The sequence below is a fragment of the Oreochromis niloticus genome, linkage group LG5 (genome assembly GCF_001858045.2).
Source record: "Oreochromis niloticus isolate F11D_XX linkage group LG5, O_niloticus_UMD_NMBU, whole genome shotgun sequence".
Lineage (NCBI taxonomy): Eukaryota > Metazoa > Chordata > Actinopteri > Cichliformes > Cichlidae > Oreochromis > Oreochromis niloticus.
The window spans coordinates 7,674,711-7,693,295 of record NC_031970.2 but is presented as its reverse complement, the minus strand read 5'-3'; the positions used below and the strand labels follow the sequence as shown (position 1 = coordinate 7,693,295).

Genomic DNA, 18,585 nt, shown 5'->3' with positions numbered 1-18,585 from the left:
AAAAATTATTTGAACTCCTGCTGATTTAGTAAGTTTGCCCATTAACAAAGAAATCATCAGTCTATATTTTCAACGGTAGGTTTATTTGAACACTAAGAGACAGAACAACAGCAAAAACAATCCAGAAAAATGGATTTCAAAAAAGTTTTTAATTCTATCCATTCGCATTTTCATGAAGGAAATTAGTATTTGATCCCTTTGCAAAACGTGCTTTAGTACTTGGTGGTAAAAGCTTTGTTGGTGTCTTGCAGTTGGCCACAAGTTTTGCACACATCTCAGGGATTTTTGTCCCAATCCTCTTTGCAGTTCTCTCCAAGTCATTAATGTTTCGTGGCTGATGTTTGGCGACTCGAACCTTCAGCTCCCTCGAAAGATTTTCTGTGGGATTAAGGTCTGGAGACTGACTAGGACACTCCCAAGACCTTAATATGCTTCTTCTTGAGCCAGTCCTTTGTTGCCTTGGCTGTGTGTTTTGGATCTTTTTCATGCTGGAATATACACCCACGACACATTTTCAATGCCCTGGCTGAGGGGAGGTTCTCACCTAACCATCCTCCCTTTGATGCAGTGCAGTTGTCCTGTCCCCTTGGGAGAAAAACACCCACAAAGTAAATTGTTTCCACCTCCATGTTTGATGGTGGGGACTGTGTTTTTGGAGTGGTAGGCAGCATTTCTCCTCATCCAAACATGGCGAGTTGAGTTGATGCCAAATAACTGAATTTTGATCTCATCTGACCACAACACTTTCCCCCAGTCCTCATCTGAATCATTGAGATGTTCAGTGGCAAACTTCGAACGGGCTTGTACATGTGCTTTCTTGAGCAGGGGGACCTTGCGGGCACTGCAGGATTTCAGTCCTTCGTGGCAGACTGTGTCACCAACTGTTTTCTTGGTGACTATGGTCCCACCTACCTTGAAATCATTGACAAGTTCCTCCTGAGTAGTTCTGGGCTGGTTCCTCACCATTCTCATTATCACTGAACTCCACGAGGTGAGATCTTGCGTGGAGCTCCAGAACGATGGAGCCTGGTAGTTACTTTATGGTTCTTCCATTTGCAAATAATCGCTTCAACTGTTGTCACCTTCTGACCTTGCTGCTTGGCGATGGTCTTGTAGCTCATTCTAGCCATTTGTAGGTCCACAATCTTTTTCCTGACATTCTTGGAAAGCTCTTTGGTCTTGGCCATGGTGCAGAGTTTGGAATCTGGATAGCTTCATTGCTTCTATGGACAGCTATCTTTTATACAGGTAATGAGTTGAGAAGGCTCCTAATGTCAGCTCATTACCTGTATTAAGAACTCTTGCTGATTGATCGGGGATCAAATACTTGTTTCCTTCATGAAAATGTGAAGAAATTTATACCTTTACTGAAATGCATTTTCTGGATTTTTTTTGTTAATGTTCTGTCTCTCACTGTTTAAATAAACCTACCGTTGAAATTATAGACTGATCATTTCTTGGGCAAACTTACAAAATTTTTCAAAATCAGAGTATTTTATTACCATTAATTTGTCCAGTTTTTATAAACCTTAAATTTGTACATTCAGGGATTCAAATGTTTGTTTTTTTTCCCTTGAATGTAAAAATTTAAGGTTTATAAAAACTGGACAAATTAATGGTAATAAAATACTCTGAGAAACCTCTGGTATCAACAGCTGATATCCAGAACCTGTGAATGTTAAATACGGTCTTTCTTGCTTTGTGATACTTTGCCAGACTTTTACTGCATCCTGAGTTAATGTTTGCCGGGTTTTTCCTCTCTAATTTTCCATATAGGGAAACACATGATTGGGTTGCAATTAGATGATTGGCTTGTGTGATCCAGAAAATGTCAAAACCTTTTACCTTCAACACTTTATTGGTTGCTTTTAGTGCCATCTGCTATACAGTGCTACCGCTGCAAAAATCATTCTTACACACACATATGTGAAAATGGCAATAAAAAAGTAATATGCCATGCCAATAAGCTATTTTTCTCACTGCTGAATTAATCATGGCATGTAATGTACATACCTAAATAACTTAAATAACTGAAAATTAAGTACCGTAGACATAATATGTTGAGCTGATCTCTGAATAGGTCCACCCAGAGTAGCTACTTACTCCACAGCCACTACAAAACAAGCAACTACTGCAGGCCTGTGGTAATGAATAGATGCGGCCCCTAGGTGACAGCACAGGCGCAAGTACCGCGCTGAGATTTTATACTCGGCGTAAAGAAAACAACATACAAAGGGTGTACAAAGCATGCTTCTCGTTACACCACAAATGATCAAATTATGGTGGCTAAAGCTTTAGAATAACAGAACTGTTTCCATCCAGAGATTTTCCTGGTAGTCTGCTGTTCTCTTTCTTTCACGTTTGGATCACTCAGTGCCGCACTTTATAAAACAAAGCATTCAACACTGATTAGGAAACAAGCTCATTTTAATTTAGTTGATAGTTATAATAAAGACTTGCGAATGAGAAAAAATTATTTATATTTATTATTTAGGCCTTTTTGGTGGTCATGGGGGACTATAATAAAACTAAGTTGGTGGGGTTTTTTTGGAAAGATATAATAAATACCAACTACACGGAACAATTTATTGTTTGTTTATATTTGTTTGAATTATTTCACCAACACATAATATCAAATTTGCTAAATTGTAGATTTTTTTCCCTCCACCGTTAATTTTTGTTTTACTCAAGAACGTAACAACATAATTTGGTATATTAGAAAATCTTTACTCTGTAGCACACGATTTTAAATTAAGGTCACATTGTTGGAATTAAATGAATCTGGGGAAAATATGTATCATTCCACCATTTAAAAAAAAAAAATCGATTAAACAGGTGTCAGACGTCTTTCCCCCCTCGTTAGATCAAGATATATCAGCTGCATTCTTAACCACACAGCAAAGACACTTTGATCTGTTCATTAGTTTAAGCTGAAATCTTCTAGAGATCAGATAACAGGGACTATACACCTTAAAAAGCTTCAGTGGCTTTTGAAAGCAGATTCTTGTGGTCACCCCGAGGCGATGTGGCTTTAGGGCTGGGCTGGAATTACCTAATCTTGAATTTTCCATACTTCTTTTTTTCCACCTATTCATTAATTTTATCTTCTGTAACTTTATTATTTTTATTTTTTTACACTCAAAACTAGAATACAGTGGCAAGTTTAACTGTAGTACTGTCTCGGTTATAGGTCTAATTCTGTGCATCAGTATATATTTGTTTTCCTCAATTTTTTTTTTTTTTTTAAGTCTTTCGTGCCAGCTTTCCTCATATTAATGAATTAATGTACACGTTGTTTTACACAGAACCGTATATGGAAATTTTCATAAATGGTTTGGCAATACATTTTGATTTGTCCTCTCAGGTGTAGTTCACTAGAGTGCGCATGCGTACTGCACAGCAGTCAGGTGAAGTCGGCAATGTAAAACTCATGGTTTCACTCATTCGCTGCAGCTCAGCTGGATTACTGCGACTGGAGCCTTGCAGATGTCTGTACTGGAGAGGATAGACTGGAGGGTGAGTTGGCTGCCTCCTGTATTTTCCTCTTACAGATGATCTAATTTGACCAAGCCTGTATCGTGTTTATCGCTTTTGTTTTATTGCTTCCCACAATAACCAGGAGTTAAATTGGGCTGGTGCTGTTCGGGGCTGAGTTCCGACACACTCCTCACAGAGCTCGGTAGACGATCAGCCTCACTTCATCTTAATATAGGTTATCCTAGAGTCCGTTTTTACAGCCACACTCTTAAAAATTTGAACAATGAATTAATGCACTTCCACCTCTGTCATTAAATTTAACAAGCCTGACTAATTACAGCTGTAGGGTATAATATGGCAACTTTCAAATATCACAAGCTTCACAGGGTTTCCCGTAAAAGTCACCTTGCAGATCAGCTCCCTGTTTTGTCAGAAACCACCTTGAAGATCAGGTCTCTGTAGCATTGGGAGATTGTTGCGTGTGAGAGGCCAGGGAGTGAGAAACGAATGCAAATTGGTTGACATCCTGCTTGAACAGGACGGAGGCCTGTGGATTATCTTTTAACCTTCGCTGACTTAACTAGTAGCGTCCAGTTAAAATAACCTGAATATAAAAGGAATTTAAATTGCACCATGTTTGAGTTTGAGTTTGCTACAGCAACAATAATATCCAAGCATATGAAAAGGCTAATGTAAAATGTAAACTTATAATTCTAATGCACTTATTAAAAAGACTAAACTTATTCGTTTAATATCTACATCATTGGAAGACTAACAGAAAAGTAAACTTAGGGAGGGTCTTTCTTACACTGATCACTTTGAAAACGGTCTTTCTCAGAGTAGAATAAAAACGTAAACCTAGTTATGGTTTAGTCTATATTAAGTCAAATGATATTAATCATAGATCTACTCGTAAATATATATTTATTGTCTAATTTAATACGTTTGCGTTGTACAGACGTGCGCTCTCGTTAACCTTAAGACTACGGAGTCCCTCATTATATAGCCTAAACCTTTACAGCAGCCATTTGGACACGACATGGTAAGTAACTACAGGTGTTACTAATTACAAAATCTTCATTAATGTCATTAGTAGCGGCTGTGTTTGTACATTGCTTCACCTCAAAATGGTTGCTGCGGAAAAGGTCAGTTACAAATGCGTTTTTATCCCCAGCTTAAAGTCGCACGGCGCTATATGCGCTTATGAATAAACTGTGATTAATGCCAATAATAACAAGGCTTTACTCTATCAGAGACTTTGAGTATTTTCGCTTGAGGCTACTGATTTACAAACCAGTGGAGTTGCTGATGGTAAAAACTGAAATAAATGCTGAAATGATTTTTCAGTAAAATTGCTGGTAGGGTACTTTTTCCACCTCTTCAATAATTTCTACAAACAGTTTTTTAAGTTACATTATATAATTTTAAACTGAATTGGGGGGGGAATTACAAGAGTAGATTTTTCCGCCCAGTAAAGTTTATATATTTCTTTTTTTTTTCTTCAGTTATGAACACATTGGAGCAACTTCAATATTACTGTGATCTCCATTAGGATTGTTTACTTGTTAGTAGACTTATCAATACAATGCAAAGTGTGGGTGTTGAAATCAGTTTATAAACCAGCTTTGAACTATATTTCTTAAGTCTGGGATCATAGCAAACAGGCAGATCACTAGGCAGAGCTGAGTCATTGGCTTCTGTGACACTTTGAATGTGTCCGGGCACGGATCCATTTAGACTTTACACCTGACATCAGCTGAGTCGGTTGTCAGTGAAACCGGCTGTCATTAAAATGACAAGCTGAGCATCAGGATTTTTCAAAACCTTACCGGTAGGCCAAACGTGACTAACTTTCTTAGGCCCGTCCTGTGCCTGTTTCAACACAGAACAACATTTAATCAGAGCATTTTTTTAAAAAAAAATTTGTGCTTGGCATCACAACAAGGCAAAGGGGGTGGAGAGAAACCACGGGATGTCTGCACGTTAAGTTCACAAATTAAAATCTGACACGTACTGGTTTACGTATCAATTGATAACGCAAAACAAAGTGATAAAATACTAGAGCAGCCTCGGGGTGGCATAATACGATTTGAAAAATTGCGAACTGATAACACCAGGTGAGCCTTTTTATTTTTATTTCATGCATTTTTTCCCCTCAAAGTCTGTCCTATTTGTCTTTTGATTAAAACCAGAGTTCAAAGAGCCCTCCTTCCGAGATACTATAAAGCTCAACAAAAATGTAAATGAAGTTAAGAAAGGGCTGCTTGCCGAAATCCTTTGAGCTTTGGAGCTTTTTGAGAGAATAATGCGGCTAAGCCCTCGGGCTTATTGCGGTTTGAAACGTACCACTGACTTGAAGCATCAAAATGTCGCGGGCCTGTTGGAATACCTGTTACTGAATTAAGCATACAAACTGTAAGTACGCCTTGTCGTGGGAAAAAGGTGATCTTTAAGATTATAAAATTATCCAGTCGGTCAAAGCATAACTACAGGGTTTTAATTCTCAGCAATAAAAGGGAAACACACAGTAGCTTGGCTCTCATTTCCTGTCACTGCATTTATGCGTAGTATGTATAGGCCAATAATAATTGACCCACTTATTATTATTATTATTATTATTATTATTATTATTATTATTATTATTATTATTGAATAATAATAATATTTTTAGTGGTGGTGGTGTTAAGAATACGAATGTTAACTTTTTTACCTCAAATTAAGACGTTCTCCTGAGAAGGCTATTAAAATTAGCAGCTCAAACCGAACATAGTGATTGGTCTCTAGAGGCAATGCACTGTGTAAAGCCTGCGTATATTACATTACAAGGTCTCGTCAAGAAGCTCTCATTAACGTACAGCAGTAACTGCAACACTTTCACAGGTTCTGACTCATAGTCGTAATATTTTACATGAGCACATTGTCCTGCAGTTCAGTAGAGTGCAGTTTTGTAAATATATATATATATATAACTCAAGAAATTATTTCTTTGCTGACTGGCTAACAGATCTCTGCCCAATGAATCGCTTGCCCAAGAATATAATCCTAAAACAGAACACGGTGTCCTGTAAAATTAAAGGTTCAACTACCCATGGGCCCGAGGAGATAAAAGAAGTAAAGATGTTAATGAGAAGCAGCGTTTGCTGCAAGACACGAGAAATAGGGGGGAAAAAGAGGGGGAAAATAGATATAGGCTACACTGGGGATGTTTAATGCTTTGAATATTTGACACCGTACAAAGACACGCTACAGACGGACCGAATTTTGATTGGACAATCACCCCGCCAATCAGGATTTTTTTTTTATTTTATTTTTCCAATTCACTGACATCATCGGACAGGGTGACGCCCACTGTGAGTGGCTGTATAGATATAGTGAAATGCTCATGTTTGCACCAATAAGACTGAACATCACTGTTTTGTCCATAAGAGGGAGTCAAGTTTCTTATGAACCGGTTTCACCCACTTTCACAACAGAAGTGCTGAGCACTTTGGCAGGAAAGGGGGGGAATATTGCCTGACAACGATTATTTTCTCTCATAGTGGCTGTGGAAACTCATATCTGTAGTCGGATAGTCAGTCGGTAGGTCAGTTCGCCCTTCAGCCTTCGCCCACGACTTTGCCTCCTGCTGCAGCTGAAGAATAAGCGGGTTCATGACCACCAGGAAGCTCTTAATTTTTTCATACCTGGATTAACTCGCGGGCTTCTTTTCCCCCAATTTTTTTTCTTTTACACTTTTTTGTTTTGTTTTTAATCTTGCAAGGAAGAGACTTTTTCCTCAGCCAAAATGTTGTGGAAATTAGCCGACAACGTAAAATACGAGGATGACTGTGAGGTGAGTTTCGTAAGAGATGGCCTCCACTAAGTGAGATCAGTGGCACCGAATTTAACAGCAAGAATTGGGTGCTGACTTTTAATCCTTTGGGCTGAAATAATCACGGTAAAATTTGGGAAGGTGACTCATTAGAGGCAGCAATGATGTGCTGCACCAAGGGAGAAAAGTTAGAGTAAAGTTTAGAGAAACAGTGAAAACAGGATGTCGTTGTCAGAATTAAAGCGGGCTATAATTCCTTGTAAAATTAAAGTGGGATCGTGTTCTTATTATTACTACTCTATATACAAAATAAAATATGATAATGATGATGATAATAATAATAATGCAATAATCTGAGACGCTGATTGCTGCTGAGAATATTTGCATATGCTTGCAATGGCCACTAAGTACTAAGAAAAATTCCAAATTAACGGTGTCCATTATTGTTTTATCCCGTCTATTTCCCATTTTTCAGTAGACATCGTGCCAGCGAATAATCTGATATTTTATCTCCTTGAGTGACAACCTGCCATGTTGTTGGGATCTTTCTCAGCCGCCTTGTCTCCTCCATTCCTTAGGAAAGGCACGATAGTAACAGCAATGGGAACCCACGGCTGCCTCACCTGCCGGCGGTCAGTCAACACCTCTACAGCCCGTCTACTTCCCTCTCACACTCGGCCAGTTCAGACTTCCAGCCTCCTTACTTTCCTCCTCCCTACCAGCCTATCTCGTACCCGCAGTCTAGTGACCCCTACTCTCACCTCGGGGACCCTTTCAACATCAACTCCATACACCAGTCGCCATCCTCGAACCAACAGCAGCCGTGGCCTGGGCGGCAAGGCCAGGAGGGGCTCGGCGCCCACGGGAGGAGCGGACTCGCGAGTCAGATCCTAGGCTTGGAGGGAGGCTCGTCGGGGGTTAGGAGGGAAGGGTTCCGCCGACCGGAGCTGCTATCTCCACACGCTCACAGTCTAGAGTCGTCGGTTATTGGCGATAATATGGGGATGCATGACATGGGACACGGACTGGATGATGTTCAAGTAAGTGGATTTGATTTATATAATCACTTGACATTATACTTTTGAGGCAGAGGCGCGCAAAGACTGAGGCTTATGTGCATAAATGTTTGTGTGAATGCAGTCGAAGTAATGAATATACTGAAAAGTCGTAAATGGATGCATTATAGTGTGTTTTATTGCACTCGCCTGTCATATGGAGATTTAAAATCTCCTAAATGTTAATATAACCAAAGGTCACATATATTCAAAGTACTTCCAAGTTAAAGGTACAGTAGTATTAAAATATTTTTTTTATTATAAAATGGCATATATTACGTTATAAGCTTTGCATGAAAGAGACAGAAGATGATTACTAATATGGAGAAAATACCCACCCCAGGAAAAAAGTAGGCTAGCTGAAGCATTTTATAAAAACAAAGCTATGTATGTGTTTACTTACTGCTGCTTCTTTTCTTTGTTATCAGCAAGTAGACGACCACAGTATAATTATGGCAGATCAGACGGTCATCAAAAAAGGTGAGCTTTGACTTTTTTTTTTTTTTTTTTACTTTTTAATTGTTACAGCAATTAACAAAAAAAAAAAAAAAAAGAAAACTGAGGAGAAATGCTTTTGTACAACAAAATATGTGGTAATTACTGAGAAATGCTGGACCTTCATTTGTTGAACTCTATATACTTGGAAATGACATACTTCTATAGTGGCATGTCAGGGCACTCAGTGTGAGAGTAAGGAAAGGAGGTGTCTTCTGTTTGTACTTACACTGCATACAATGATAATCCTCATAGCCATGCAATGCACTTATTTAAGCCCGATGTGATCCTTAGCCTATTCTGTTGAAGCTGCTTGAATGGATGCCCAGTGGGAAAGAACTGATCCCTTTCATATTCATCAGGCTACAGCTGACATGACATGGAAATTGAGCAATCTCACAAACTGTGTTGACTGTGAGATCCAAAGCTTTGGATCATCTTTAGGCGTGTTAAGCTTGCAATTGCAGCTCTTTTCAGTTCATGTTAGCAGGAAATTATGAGTTGGTCTTGAAGCTGTGTTTGGCTCTGCAGAACCAGATTTTGGTGGGGTGTGGCATTAGGCTTGCATGTGAAGGACAGTTTAGTAATTTGTTGAGACTTGAACTGTTTTGAGGGAGAAACTTATTCCTGCTGTTTTGTCATCAGGGCTCTATTAAACAGACTTAAAGTGAAAGATGAACCCAAGGAACATCATGTTATTATGAACAGTATGTGTACAGTGGACAAGTAGAAAATATAATTTTGCTGAAGTAGAGTTAAGTTTCATTTTAAAATGTAAATGTCACGCCTTAGTTTCTTGTTCATATGCATGTTAAACTTCGAAGTAAAATTTAGGTTTTTGATTGGCTCACAATGTCATATTTTGCAGTACAGTGCCAATGTTTTATTCTTTGAAAGCATACTAGCAATTATAGGGTTGCTTTGTAATATTGCAATATTACAGTACATAACAAGCAGCACGACATTTGCAGAGTGCAATAAACCAAACAGTCTGCATTTGTTACGGAAATCAGTGATTGCTCATTATACTGTTCCCAGGCTCAAGGGCACGCTATGGGCAATCTAGGGTTTCCACTTGTAAACAATGGCATGTCATTCCCAGCAATTTGCCGGAGAGGAGAATTAAAGCACTCATGTGACTTTGTGATTTCTGTCTCAGTATTAGGACTTCGAGGTGGCAGGAACCTTGATCGCTTACAGAGGACTTATTATCAGGGGGGAATTCTCGCGGGTGAGGATGAAGATAGCTGTTTTGTTTTGTAGTGTGCTGTACTGTTTTGTTTGTCTGTCAGTGCTTTTGTTGTGGGATGACATTTAAAAAAAAAATCACAATGTCTAGCTCGATCAAAGACGGTGAGACCAATCAATTCACGGTCCCGAGGTCTATTTGTGGCTTAGATGAGGGACGGTCTGTATGTGCGTACCTGTTTGTGGATGGTGTTTGACGTGAGGGCATCATAGCTGTTTAACCATCAGGCATCCGATGTTTCCAAAACCACACATTTCAAAAGGCTTTAGAAGTTGTTTCTTGTATATTTTGGCACAGCAGAGACTGGCTTTCCTTATTGGTGGAGAGCAGCACACGCATACTTCTGCTCGCTTTTCCGCACAAGACACAGAAAGATCAGAGCTTATGCACATAAACAGGAAAAGTACAGATTGGTTTGTCTGATTTATTTTTATTTTTTATGGACCATAAGTCTGGAATAAAGATTGACAATAATTAACAAATCTGACTGCCCAACCACAATCTGTTTTTATGTTCTTTTGCACTACTTTAGTCTTTAGCTTACAAACATTATTTCCCTCACTCTCCAGGGCCTGTCACTCTGCCTAAAGGAAACGCACTAGGTCTTCCCTTCCAGAAAGAGTCCCTGCTGGGCATGGTATCAAATCCCACAGAGGTGTTTTGCTCCGTACCAGGCCGTCTTTCCTTGCTGAGCTCCACATCCAAGTACAAGGTTACTGTGGCTGAAGTCCAGAGACGTTTGTCACCCCCAGAATGCCTCAACGCATCGCTCCTGGGAGGCGTTCTACGCAGGTCAGGGCTCGGTCTCATTCCACGTCACAGCTAGACAGCATTTTCTTTTTCCTTGTGGTTCATAAAAATCTTCAACATGACATGTGAATAAATTTCTACTGATTCACAAAAAAAAGGATTAACTAATCCAAAATGATTTCAATTGTTCAAAATTTCTGGTTTCTGCAAACTGTTAAGACTTTGATTATCTCAAAAATAAACCATTATTAAACTGTGGAAGGTGTGGAGCAAGTGATCTGTAGACTAAAGCTTAGTAGCCCATGGGAAAGGCTTTTTTTTTAAAAGCACAGCTTGACTCTGTTGCTCCAGCTCATCATTTTTCCTCTTTTCTTTATTTTTTGCAAGGTTTGTGACATTCTTTGTGTTGTGTGCAATTTTGGGTTCAGTGCTTCCATTGGGGATGGGTTGCATCAACATTGTTAGTACCTACCTAAATACGCTCTGGGTGTGTTTTGTGTGCCTGTGTACGTGATTGCGGATGTTAAACTGTGCTAGAGCAGTTGACCTTATGGCACACATGGTAGTGCAGCAGTCTGTTGAGGGACTTCGAGGTTACAGTACATGGTTAACACTCCTGACTGGAGCATTTTGTACTTGGAGTGCACGTTTACCACTTCCCATGTGCCTGTATTAATGCTGACATGCACCCACAGACCCACATATACAATCTGTCTTTTTTTTTTCTCTTTAAAGTAGGTCACGCAGCAATAGGACTATCGTTAGTAGTGGGACAAGAGGGAGAAGGGGTGGGGGCACTCATACACACATGCCTCTCCAAAGATGCGCCCCTTCTCACCGACCACTGAGGGGGAGAGCTTGTCTGCCAGTCATGCAGAAAACTGAATTGGCTATGGCAAGTGGATAGTTCAAGAGCTTCTGAAAATGCATTTATGAGTGATTCCTCTCTGCTGTGCTTTTGAGTGGAACATCAATTGTTTCAATATTTTATTTTAGGTCAAGAGAGTCTGCTTGTAATTTCTTTTCAGAAGTGTTTGATGAGACTATACACATGAATGTGTATTACACAGGTGTATCTTCCAACTCTTTTTCTGGGTATTTCTTTTAATTTATGGTCTCAAGGGGATCAAATAAACAGTCAAAGGACACAATAATCTTTTGAAACTCCACTGATAGTTTGATGAACATGTCAAGACTATTTGTAAAAAATGTAATGTGTGAATGACCTCAGTTTTTTTTTTTTTTCTTCTCCTTATACAGAGCCAAGTCAAAAAATGGAGGCCGTTCTCTGAGAGAAAAGCTGGACAAAATTGGGCTTAACCTGCCTGCAGGAAGAAGGAAGGCAGCTAATGTCACTCTACTTACCTCGCTAGTAGAAGGTATGACACATCAGTCATTCGCCCACAGTAAATTCTCTGACTATAATTACAGTTTGCAGTGGCTGGAATGTCGCGTTAGTAGTATGAGAATGTGGGAATGTCAGTGTATTGGCATTGGTATGTGTGTTTCATTTCTTGTGGAAAGGGTAACTAAAGGCAATGTAACTGCAACCTTTTTTTCTGTGTTTAATGTGCCAGACTGTCAGCTACACATTATTTGGTGAGTCATAGTGGTTTGGAAAATTTCACCAAAATTAGGGTGACTGAACTCATGCAGTGTATAAGAGACTGAGATGACCATTTTCCATCTGAAATACTCGAAAAAATATTTCAGCACTAATTCTGTTACTCCGTTGAGCATGTTGTCTTGTATTACCTAGTGTGCACAGTCACCTCTAAAACTCAAAGTTACATAAATTGTTCCTTTTGATGGAAAAAATACTACCAGGCCATACAGCCCTGATTTTTATCGTGACTGTTTTCTGTTGCTGTATAGTTTGAATGACAACAACAGTCATACCTCAGTCTGTGACATTTGATTCTACTATCATCCCAGTATCACTTTAATCACATTTACCTGCCGCTGGCTATAGAAAGATATATTTTTTTTTTTTCCTCTCTCACTCCCCACATGCCTAATTTTTATAAATGGGGTGATGATTCTGTGCAGGAAGATGACTGGAGGCCTGTGTTATTTAGAGACCTTCAAAGCTGAATTAAGCCTTGTTATCTTGTGTTCGGCTTGCCAGGAGGGCCAGCTGACCTTAAAGCTTGTGCTTCTGAATAGCTGCCAGCATTTTGAATACTTGTACGTGTCTATCAATAAGCGGTGTTGTTGGCATCTCGGGCCTGTTTTGGTAGCATTTATTCACATAAACCCTTTATGACCATGTAAGTCAACCCTGAAGACAAAAATGCATCAATCTGCGTTGCTCTTCTTACCTAAAGCGAGAAGAATCAGTACAGATGATTATTCTGCAGTTCAGCTGCTTCACTTCATGTCCCTTCATGCTTGTGCGTATCTGTTCCAAAATGGGACTGCTCGTGTACTGCTTTTAAACTAATAAATTGCTCTGCTGCTGGACAGCTTAACAATCTAGTATGTCGAAGGATATGTTGTTATAATATCTGTCTAAATATTAATATTACAATATATTAGTATTATATTTATTCACAAGTATTAATTTGTGGTTAGCAATAAAGTTGCAACTTGAGTGTTTTCTTGGATCTATGTAATATTATCTTTTTCTTTTTTGTCTTAGGCGAAGCTGTTCATTTAGCAAGAGACTTTGGTTATGTGTGTGAAACTGAATTCCCTGCAAAGGCAATTGCTGAATACCTGGGTAGGCCACATGTGGAGCGGAATGAGGTTAACTCGCGGAAGAACATGCTCCTTGCTGCCAAGTAAGTGTATTTTCAGTTATTGTGTTTTAATCATTGTGTAGCAAGACAACCTTTTTCAAAAGCTGGTTTTATAGTATTTGATCAATAGAAAGCTGTATTTTCTAAATCATCTGAAGCGTTATCCGTTTTCCAATTAAGTCACAAATCGGTATATTTTTCATATCCTTAGTTATTCTGCTTGTCTACCCACAGGCAAATCTGCAAAGAGTTTACCGATCTGCTCACTCAGGACCGCTCACCTTTGGGCAACGCTAGGCCCGCTCCCATCCTGGAACCTGGAATCCAAGGCTGCCTGACTCACTTCAGTCTTATCACTCATGGCTTTGGCTCTCCAGCCATCTGTGCTGCCATGACTTCGCTTCAGAACTACCTGAATGAAGCGCTGAAACAAGTGGACAAGATGTACCTGAGCTCTGGTAGCGACACCCAGGGATCCTCAGACAGTGGAAGTAAATCTACTGACAAAATGGACAAGCACAGGAAATGAGAGCTTAAAGGAGAATCCCTATGAACTTGAGATTCCCAGAGTCCCTTAAACTTGCTGCCCTGTCTTCCCTTTTGGACTTTTTAAAAAAATCAATATTTGGTATTGTCTTTTTGAGAGCTGCATTTGTGTATGAATGTGGTGCTCACACTGTAAATTTATAGTTTGACAGGTTGGGGATTTTTAACAACCTGTCACAGCAGGCTACAAATCAGTTACTGTTGGCACGTGTGTCGAATGCTCTGGATTGGTCCTAATGGGAGCCCGCTCCGTGAAAGAGTAAAGCCCTTTTCAGAAATGGCATGTGTGGCTTCTTCTGTCTGCTAAAGCGACAGGATTGTCATTTAGTGACAAGGAAAAAAGTATATATTTATGTTCATATTATTGCTGTTTAGCACAGTTGCTATTCGGCATAAGCTAGTGAAATTACAGTCATGACTTTCACAGAGAAGTTGCTGGGGTGTGCGTTCATACACCAAAGCAATGCGATAAAATGCTGTTAGATTCCTAGAAAGGAGTACATGCCTGAAAAGGGGCTTAATACATGCCACATCATGCTAACCACTATGCAGTTACATACAGTTGCTAGTGGCCTACTGCTACAACCACAGGGCCTGTATTCTCTTGAAGAAGATGAGGGGAAACAAAATGCATTCTGCGACTATTTTCCCCCCTCCCTTGTCTTTCTGTCTTTCTCTTTTTTTCCCTCATCTTCCCTAGAGGACATCATTTCAAGATGACTTTCTGTGGCTGTGAATTCCTCTCAGTTTTCTCCATCCTGCTCAGTCTGGGGGCAAATCCACTTATTTCCTGTGTCTCAGTTGACTTGCAAAGGACAGTTTTTATGTGTGAGAGAAAATCTACTTAGTTTTCTTTATTTTTGTGCTTTAGTTGTACCATTACTTCAGAATGGATCCAGTGTTATTGTGTTTTTGTTCATGGGAGTTGATTTGAAGCTTGTGCAGGCCTGGATGAGAAAAGACAGTTGGTTTTCTCATCTCAGCCTGTGCTCTTTCAGAAACCAAAAACTTTAAAGTGCCCCCATTATGCCAATTTAGAGGCTCATTATTTTATTTTTGTGGTTGTATACTGTTACAGCACATCTCTTCACCCTCTGAAACACTCAGTATTAGTGGCTGCATTAGGTTTTAGTTCACTGCTTATTCTTTTTTTGAGGGCATGCCAAACTAGCTGCTAGGTGTGCATTATGCCACCATGTTACACAGTGACGTAAATAACAAAAAGAAAAGTCTGGACTTCAAATGATGCATTTCAAGCAGTTTAGGAGCACTGGTTTTTGCAGGAGAGAATAACTCACTTTGATGTGGACTTGATTTGTTTTTGTTTTTTTAAACTTTGCAAAACCTTTTTCTCATGTGCAAAAGTGATTTAACAGACTACATGATAGATAAAATCCCAGAATGCATAGCAGGGGCACTTTGAATTTGCTATGACAGAAGCCTCCTCAGTGTTTGTGGATTACAGGCGTTGCCATGGATCCATTGTGACTCAGTCTTACAACACATACAGTACATAGTCGTGAGAAGTTTGTTTGTTTGTTTGCTTTTACTTATTATTTTTTTGTGAACAAGTTATTCATTAAAAACAACATCCAAATTGACACTAACCTACCAACAAGCTCACTTCTGCCAGATTGTGTGTTGGTTGTGAGAATGCGTGCGTAAATGTACATATTTCTTTCTTTTAAAAAAAAAAAAATGTTTTTAGAAATTAAATTCCAAGCATAGAATTTAATCCAGTGTCTTGTCCTGGATGTAAATATTTTCTAATTTATGTTGTAATTTAATGGGCTTGTGTAAATAATGGTATCAGTTTGGTGCATGGTTTAACTTTTTATGAGGATGTGTTAAAATTTTGTAAATCAGTTTTTTGTTTTTTATAAACTAGAGTGTAGAAAGTGGGGGATGATATACATTTTTGAAAATATGTTTTAAAAAAATGCTGTTCTAAAGTTTCAGGAAAAAAAAAAAAAATAAATGACAGCCTCAAGCCTGATTTAGTGAGTCAGTAATGTTGCCTAGGCCACACACACTTATTTTTTTTTTTTCTTAATGGATAGCACTTTTGTTCTGTAGCCTCTTTTTCAGCAGTATCACACAGATGATGGTTAAGTCATGTGTTGAAAGACTTTGCTATTAATAAACGGCAAAGAAAATCCCCTACTAAACTAATGAGAACAGTAGCCATCATTATGTGCTCTCACTTAGCGTCACAAATAAGCTGTGTTGCTCAGTAAAAGCACAGACCTCAAAAGTACATCATGTGATGCACAAAGAAGTGCAGCTTAGAGCGGACAAATGGGTTGTTTATGTTAAACTTGGAAAACTATTGAATCGACTGTACTAACAGTTCAGCATTCAACATCTATCCTCTGCAGCTTGCCAATATTTCCTTTACATATCGTTAGCTTCATAGCATAATTGCCTAAGTCACTTTGACCAGACAATGACTTAGGCACTTATGCTATGAAGCTAACGATATGTTTGGAGCAGGTGTGGTATTAAGTGCCATTAAGCCTACTTGCAAGTTTCTTCTTTGGGAATACCGAGATGCAAATTTGTGACTGCAGCTAAGAATTTAGTTAAGAGAAAATGAAGTTATGCAAAACTGTCTACTTGTTTCATCATCACTTGTCTGTTCGGTCCTTGCTAATTTCAGAGATTCGTCTGTTTGTGTTTCACATAGGAGTAACACTTATATGAATCAACATAGAACATATAGCTGAATTGAAAGGTATAACAACAGCACTGAAATGCACAAAAATATTTGACATCAGTGTTTCTCTTTGTTTTATATTAGCTTTTGGGGTCAGTGGGTGAAACAAACATTTCCCCAAAACCAAGCCACAGGTTATAAAGGAAGCAGCAGCAGCAGCAGCAACTACCTTGCAGTTAAACAAGTATCAGCCTCTCCCCTCAGAACCTGTTTAACCAGACCTGTCAATGCAGTGGCTCGCTGCCCTCACAGCGGTTGACTTTAACTGCCTTCAGTTACTCGTGTTAGCTTGTATGCTTGGCCCTGAAAGGGTAGATAATGGGTGGAGGAGGTATGGGTGAAATTTAGCAGAGAGAAAGAGGAAGGGTTTTTTTTTTTTTTTTTTTTTTTAGTGCCTTTGATGACAGGCTGAACATGGTTGAGGAAGCACTGAGGATTTGATTGGAGGTTGACCTTGTTTCTTTATGCCGTCTCTTTGTCACATCACAAAGTTTGTTTTGGCAGATGTGAGCTGTTAAGTACACACGTCCCATTTGTTTTTTTCCCCCCATCTTTTATTGTCAGTAGAATCAATTCTATCTTAGCACATTCGCAAGGTTGGAGCTAGTCAGGTGATCAGCAGAGTTGTTAAACTCACCTGATTTTACATATAAAATAATCATGTTTTCAGTTAGACAACAGTTGAACGGCTTTGTTCAATTCCTTGTACGTGTTTTTTCCAAAACACAGGCAACATCGCAACTGGTCAAACGTTTTCTTCTTAACTGTGAGACCGTGTGAGTAATTCGCTTATGACACGCCTAATGTAGCTGGGAAAAGGAGGCGAGCATAGACTTGTTGCGCTTACCTGTTACCTTCACTTCTTTTTCTCTTATGAAAGAAGAGGAACTCATGTACTTTTTTCTTTTAAAAAAAAATAGATATTAGAGATTATATCTGACATGTTAATATAATCTTCAGCTTTCATTAGGATGCCCAAGGCTACTTGTCAACTCCAGATTCACTGAACTGTAGCTGTATTCTATTCCAGCTCTGACTGAATGACCTTTCCATGTAGGTCAAACCAAGTCAGAGGATGAAAACGTAAGAGAGAGGAAAAAAGGCCAAAAAAGAGACTACTTGATGTGATATTTCCCTTTTCTAAAACCTTGTTTGGCAATAGTATTGTTGTTTTTATATTACTTATCGGCCTAACAAGTTTACTATATGCTCTTACTGTTACAATTTTTTTTTTTTATAGATTTTTGCCCAACTTGTTTCCAGACACTTAGAACTTTACAATTACCATTTTAGTTAACCACTTCCCTTCCCTGTCTTTGAAATCTGTTGTACATTAAGGCTCATTTGCAGTCAGACTAATCGCTTGCTTGCAGCTCCCAACCACTGAAACCACTTTATGAGTTAAAACATAGCCTTAACGTTCCATGTCATAAGTGACAAGTAACACAGATGAGAGTAGTAGTGTAAATCACGAATCTGAATTAAAAAAACCCCTGGCCCTGTAAACGCAGAACCCAGATGATCATTTTAATATAAAAAAGTCTCTCATTTGGACAAAAATAGGAACAATCTGGTCTTTACATGATTAATAGTGCCATTTTGGTGCCACTGAGGAATGAGAGTAAGGAATGAGGAGCTATATGAAGAGCGAGTTGACTAAAAGTACTGATGCAGACCGTGATGCATTCTGATAAAAGTTGATGCAACATGGTCTGCATCAGTGCTGGGAAAAGCACAAGAACATA

The 18,585-nt window shown here is 39.0% G+C and overlaps 1 protein-coding gene across 5 annotated transcripts; it reads left to right on the top strand.

Annotated features, from left to right (window-relative positions):
- The first annotated feature begins 3,363 nt into the window (after positions 1-3,363).
- tfap2c (transcription factor AP-2 gamma (activating enhancer binding protein 2 gamma)) lies at positions 3,364-16,230 on the top strand. Of its 5 annotated transcripts, none has more exons than XM_005460802.4 (8): positions 3,364-3,516; positions 7,867-8,328; positions 8,772-8,823; positions 9,998-10,069; positions 10,657-10,879; positions 12,098-12,216; positions 13,479-13,620; positions 13,813-16,230. In XM_005460802.4, exons 1-8 carry the CDS (start codon positions 3,487-3,489, stop codon positions 14,105-14,107), a joined length of 1,395 nt encoding a protein of 464 aa, XP_005460859.1. In that variant the 5' UTR covers positions 3,364-3,486; the 3' UTR covers positions 14,108-16,230. The 5 variants fall into 5 exon arrangements, with proteins under 5 accessions (XP_005460859.1, XP_003456134.1, XP_005460860.1 ...); XM_005460803.3 differs by lacking the exon at positions 3,364-3,516 and adding an exon at positions 4,546-4,622; XM_005460801.4 differs by lacking the exon at positions 3,364-3,516 and adding an exon at positions 6,938-7,309.
- Positions 16,231-18,585: the final 2,355 nt, after the last annotated feature.

Bases quoted from the DNA above. Each gene is read 5' to 3' on its own strand.
- tfap2c (XM_005460801.4), top strand. From the start codon at position 7,262: ATGTTGTGGAAATTAGCCGACAACGTAAAATACGAGGATGACTGTGAG. The intron at 7,310-7,866 runs GTGAGTTTCGTA...TCCATTCCTTAG, and splicing joins AATACGAGGATGACTGTGAG to GAAAGGCACGATAGTAACAG. The intron at 12,217-13,478 runs GTATGACACATC...TTTTTGTCTTAG, and splicing joins ACTTACCTCGCTAGTAGAAG to GCGAAGCTGTTCATTTAGCA.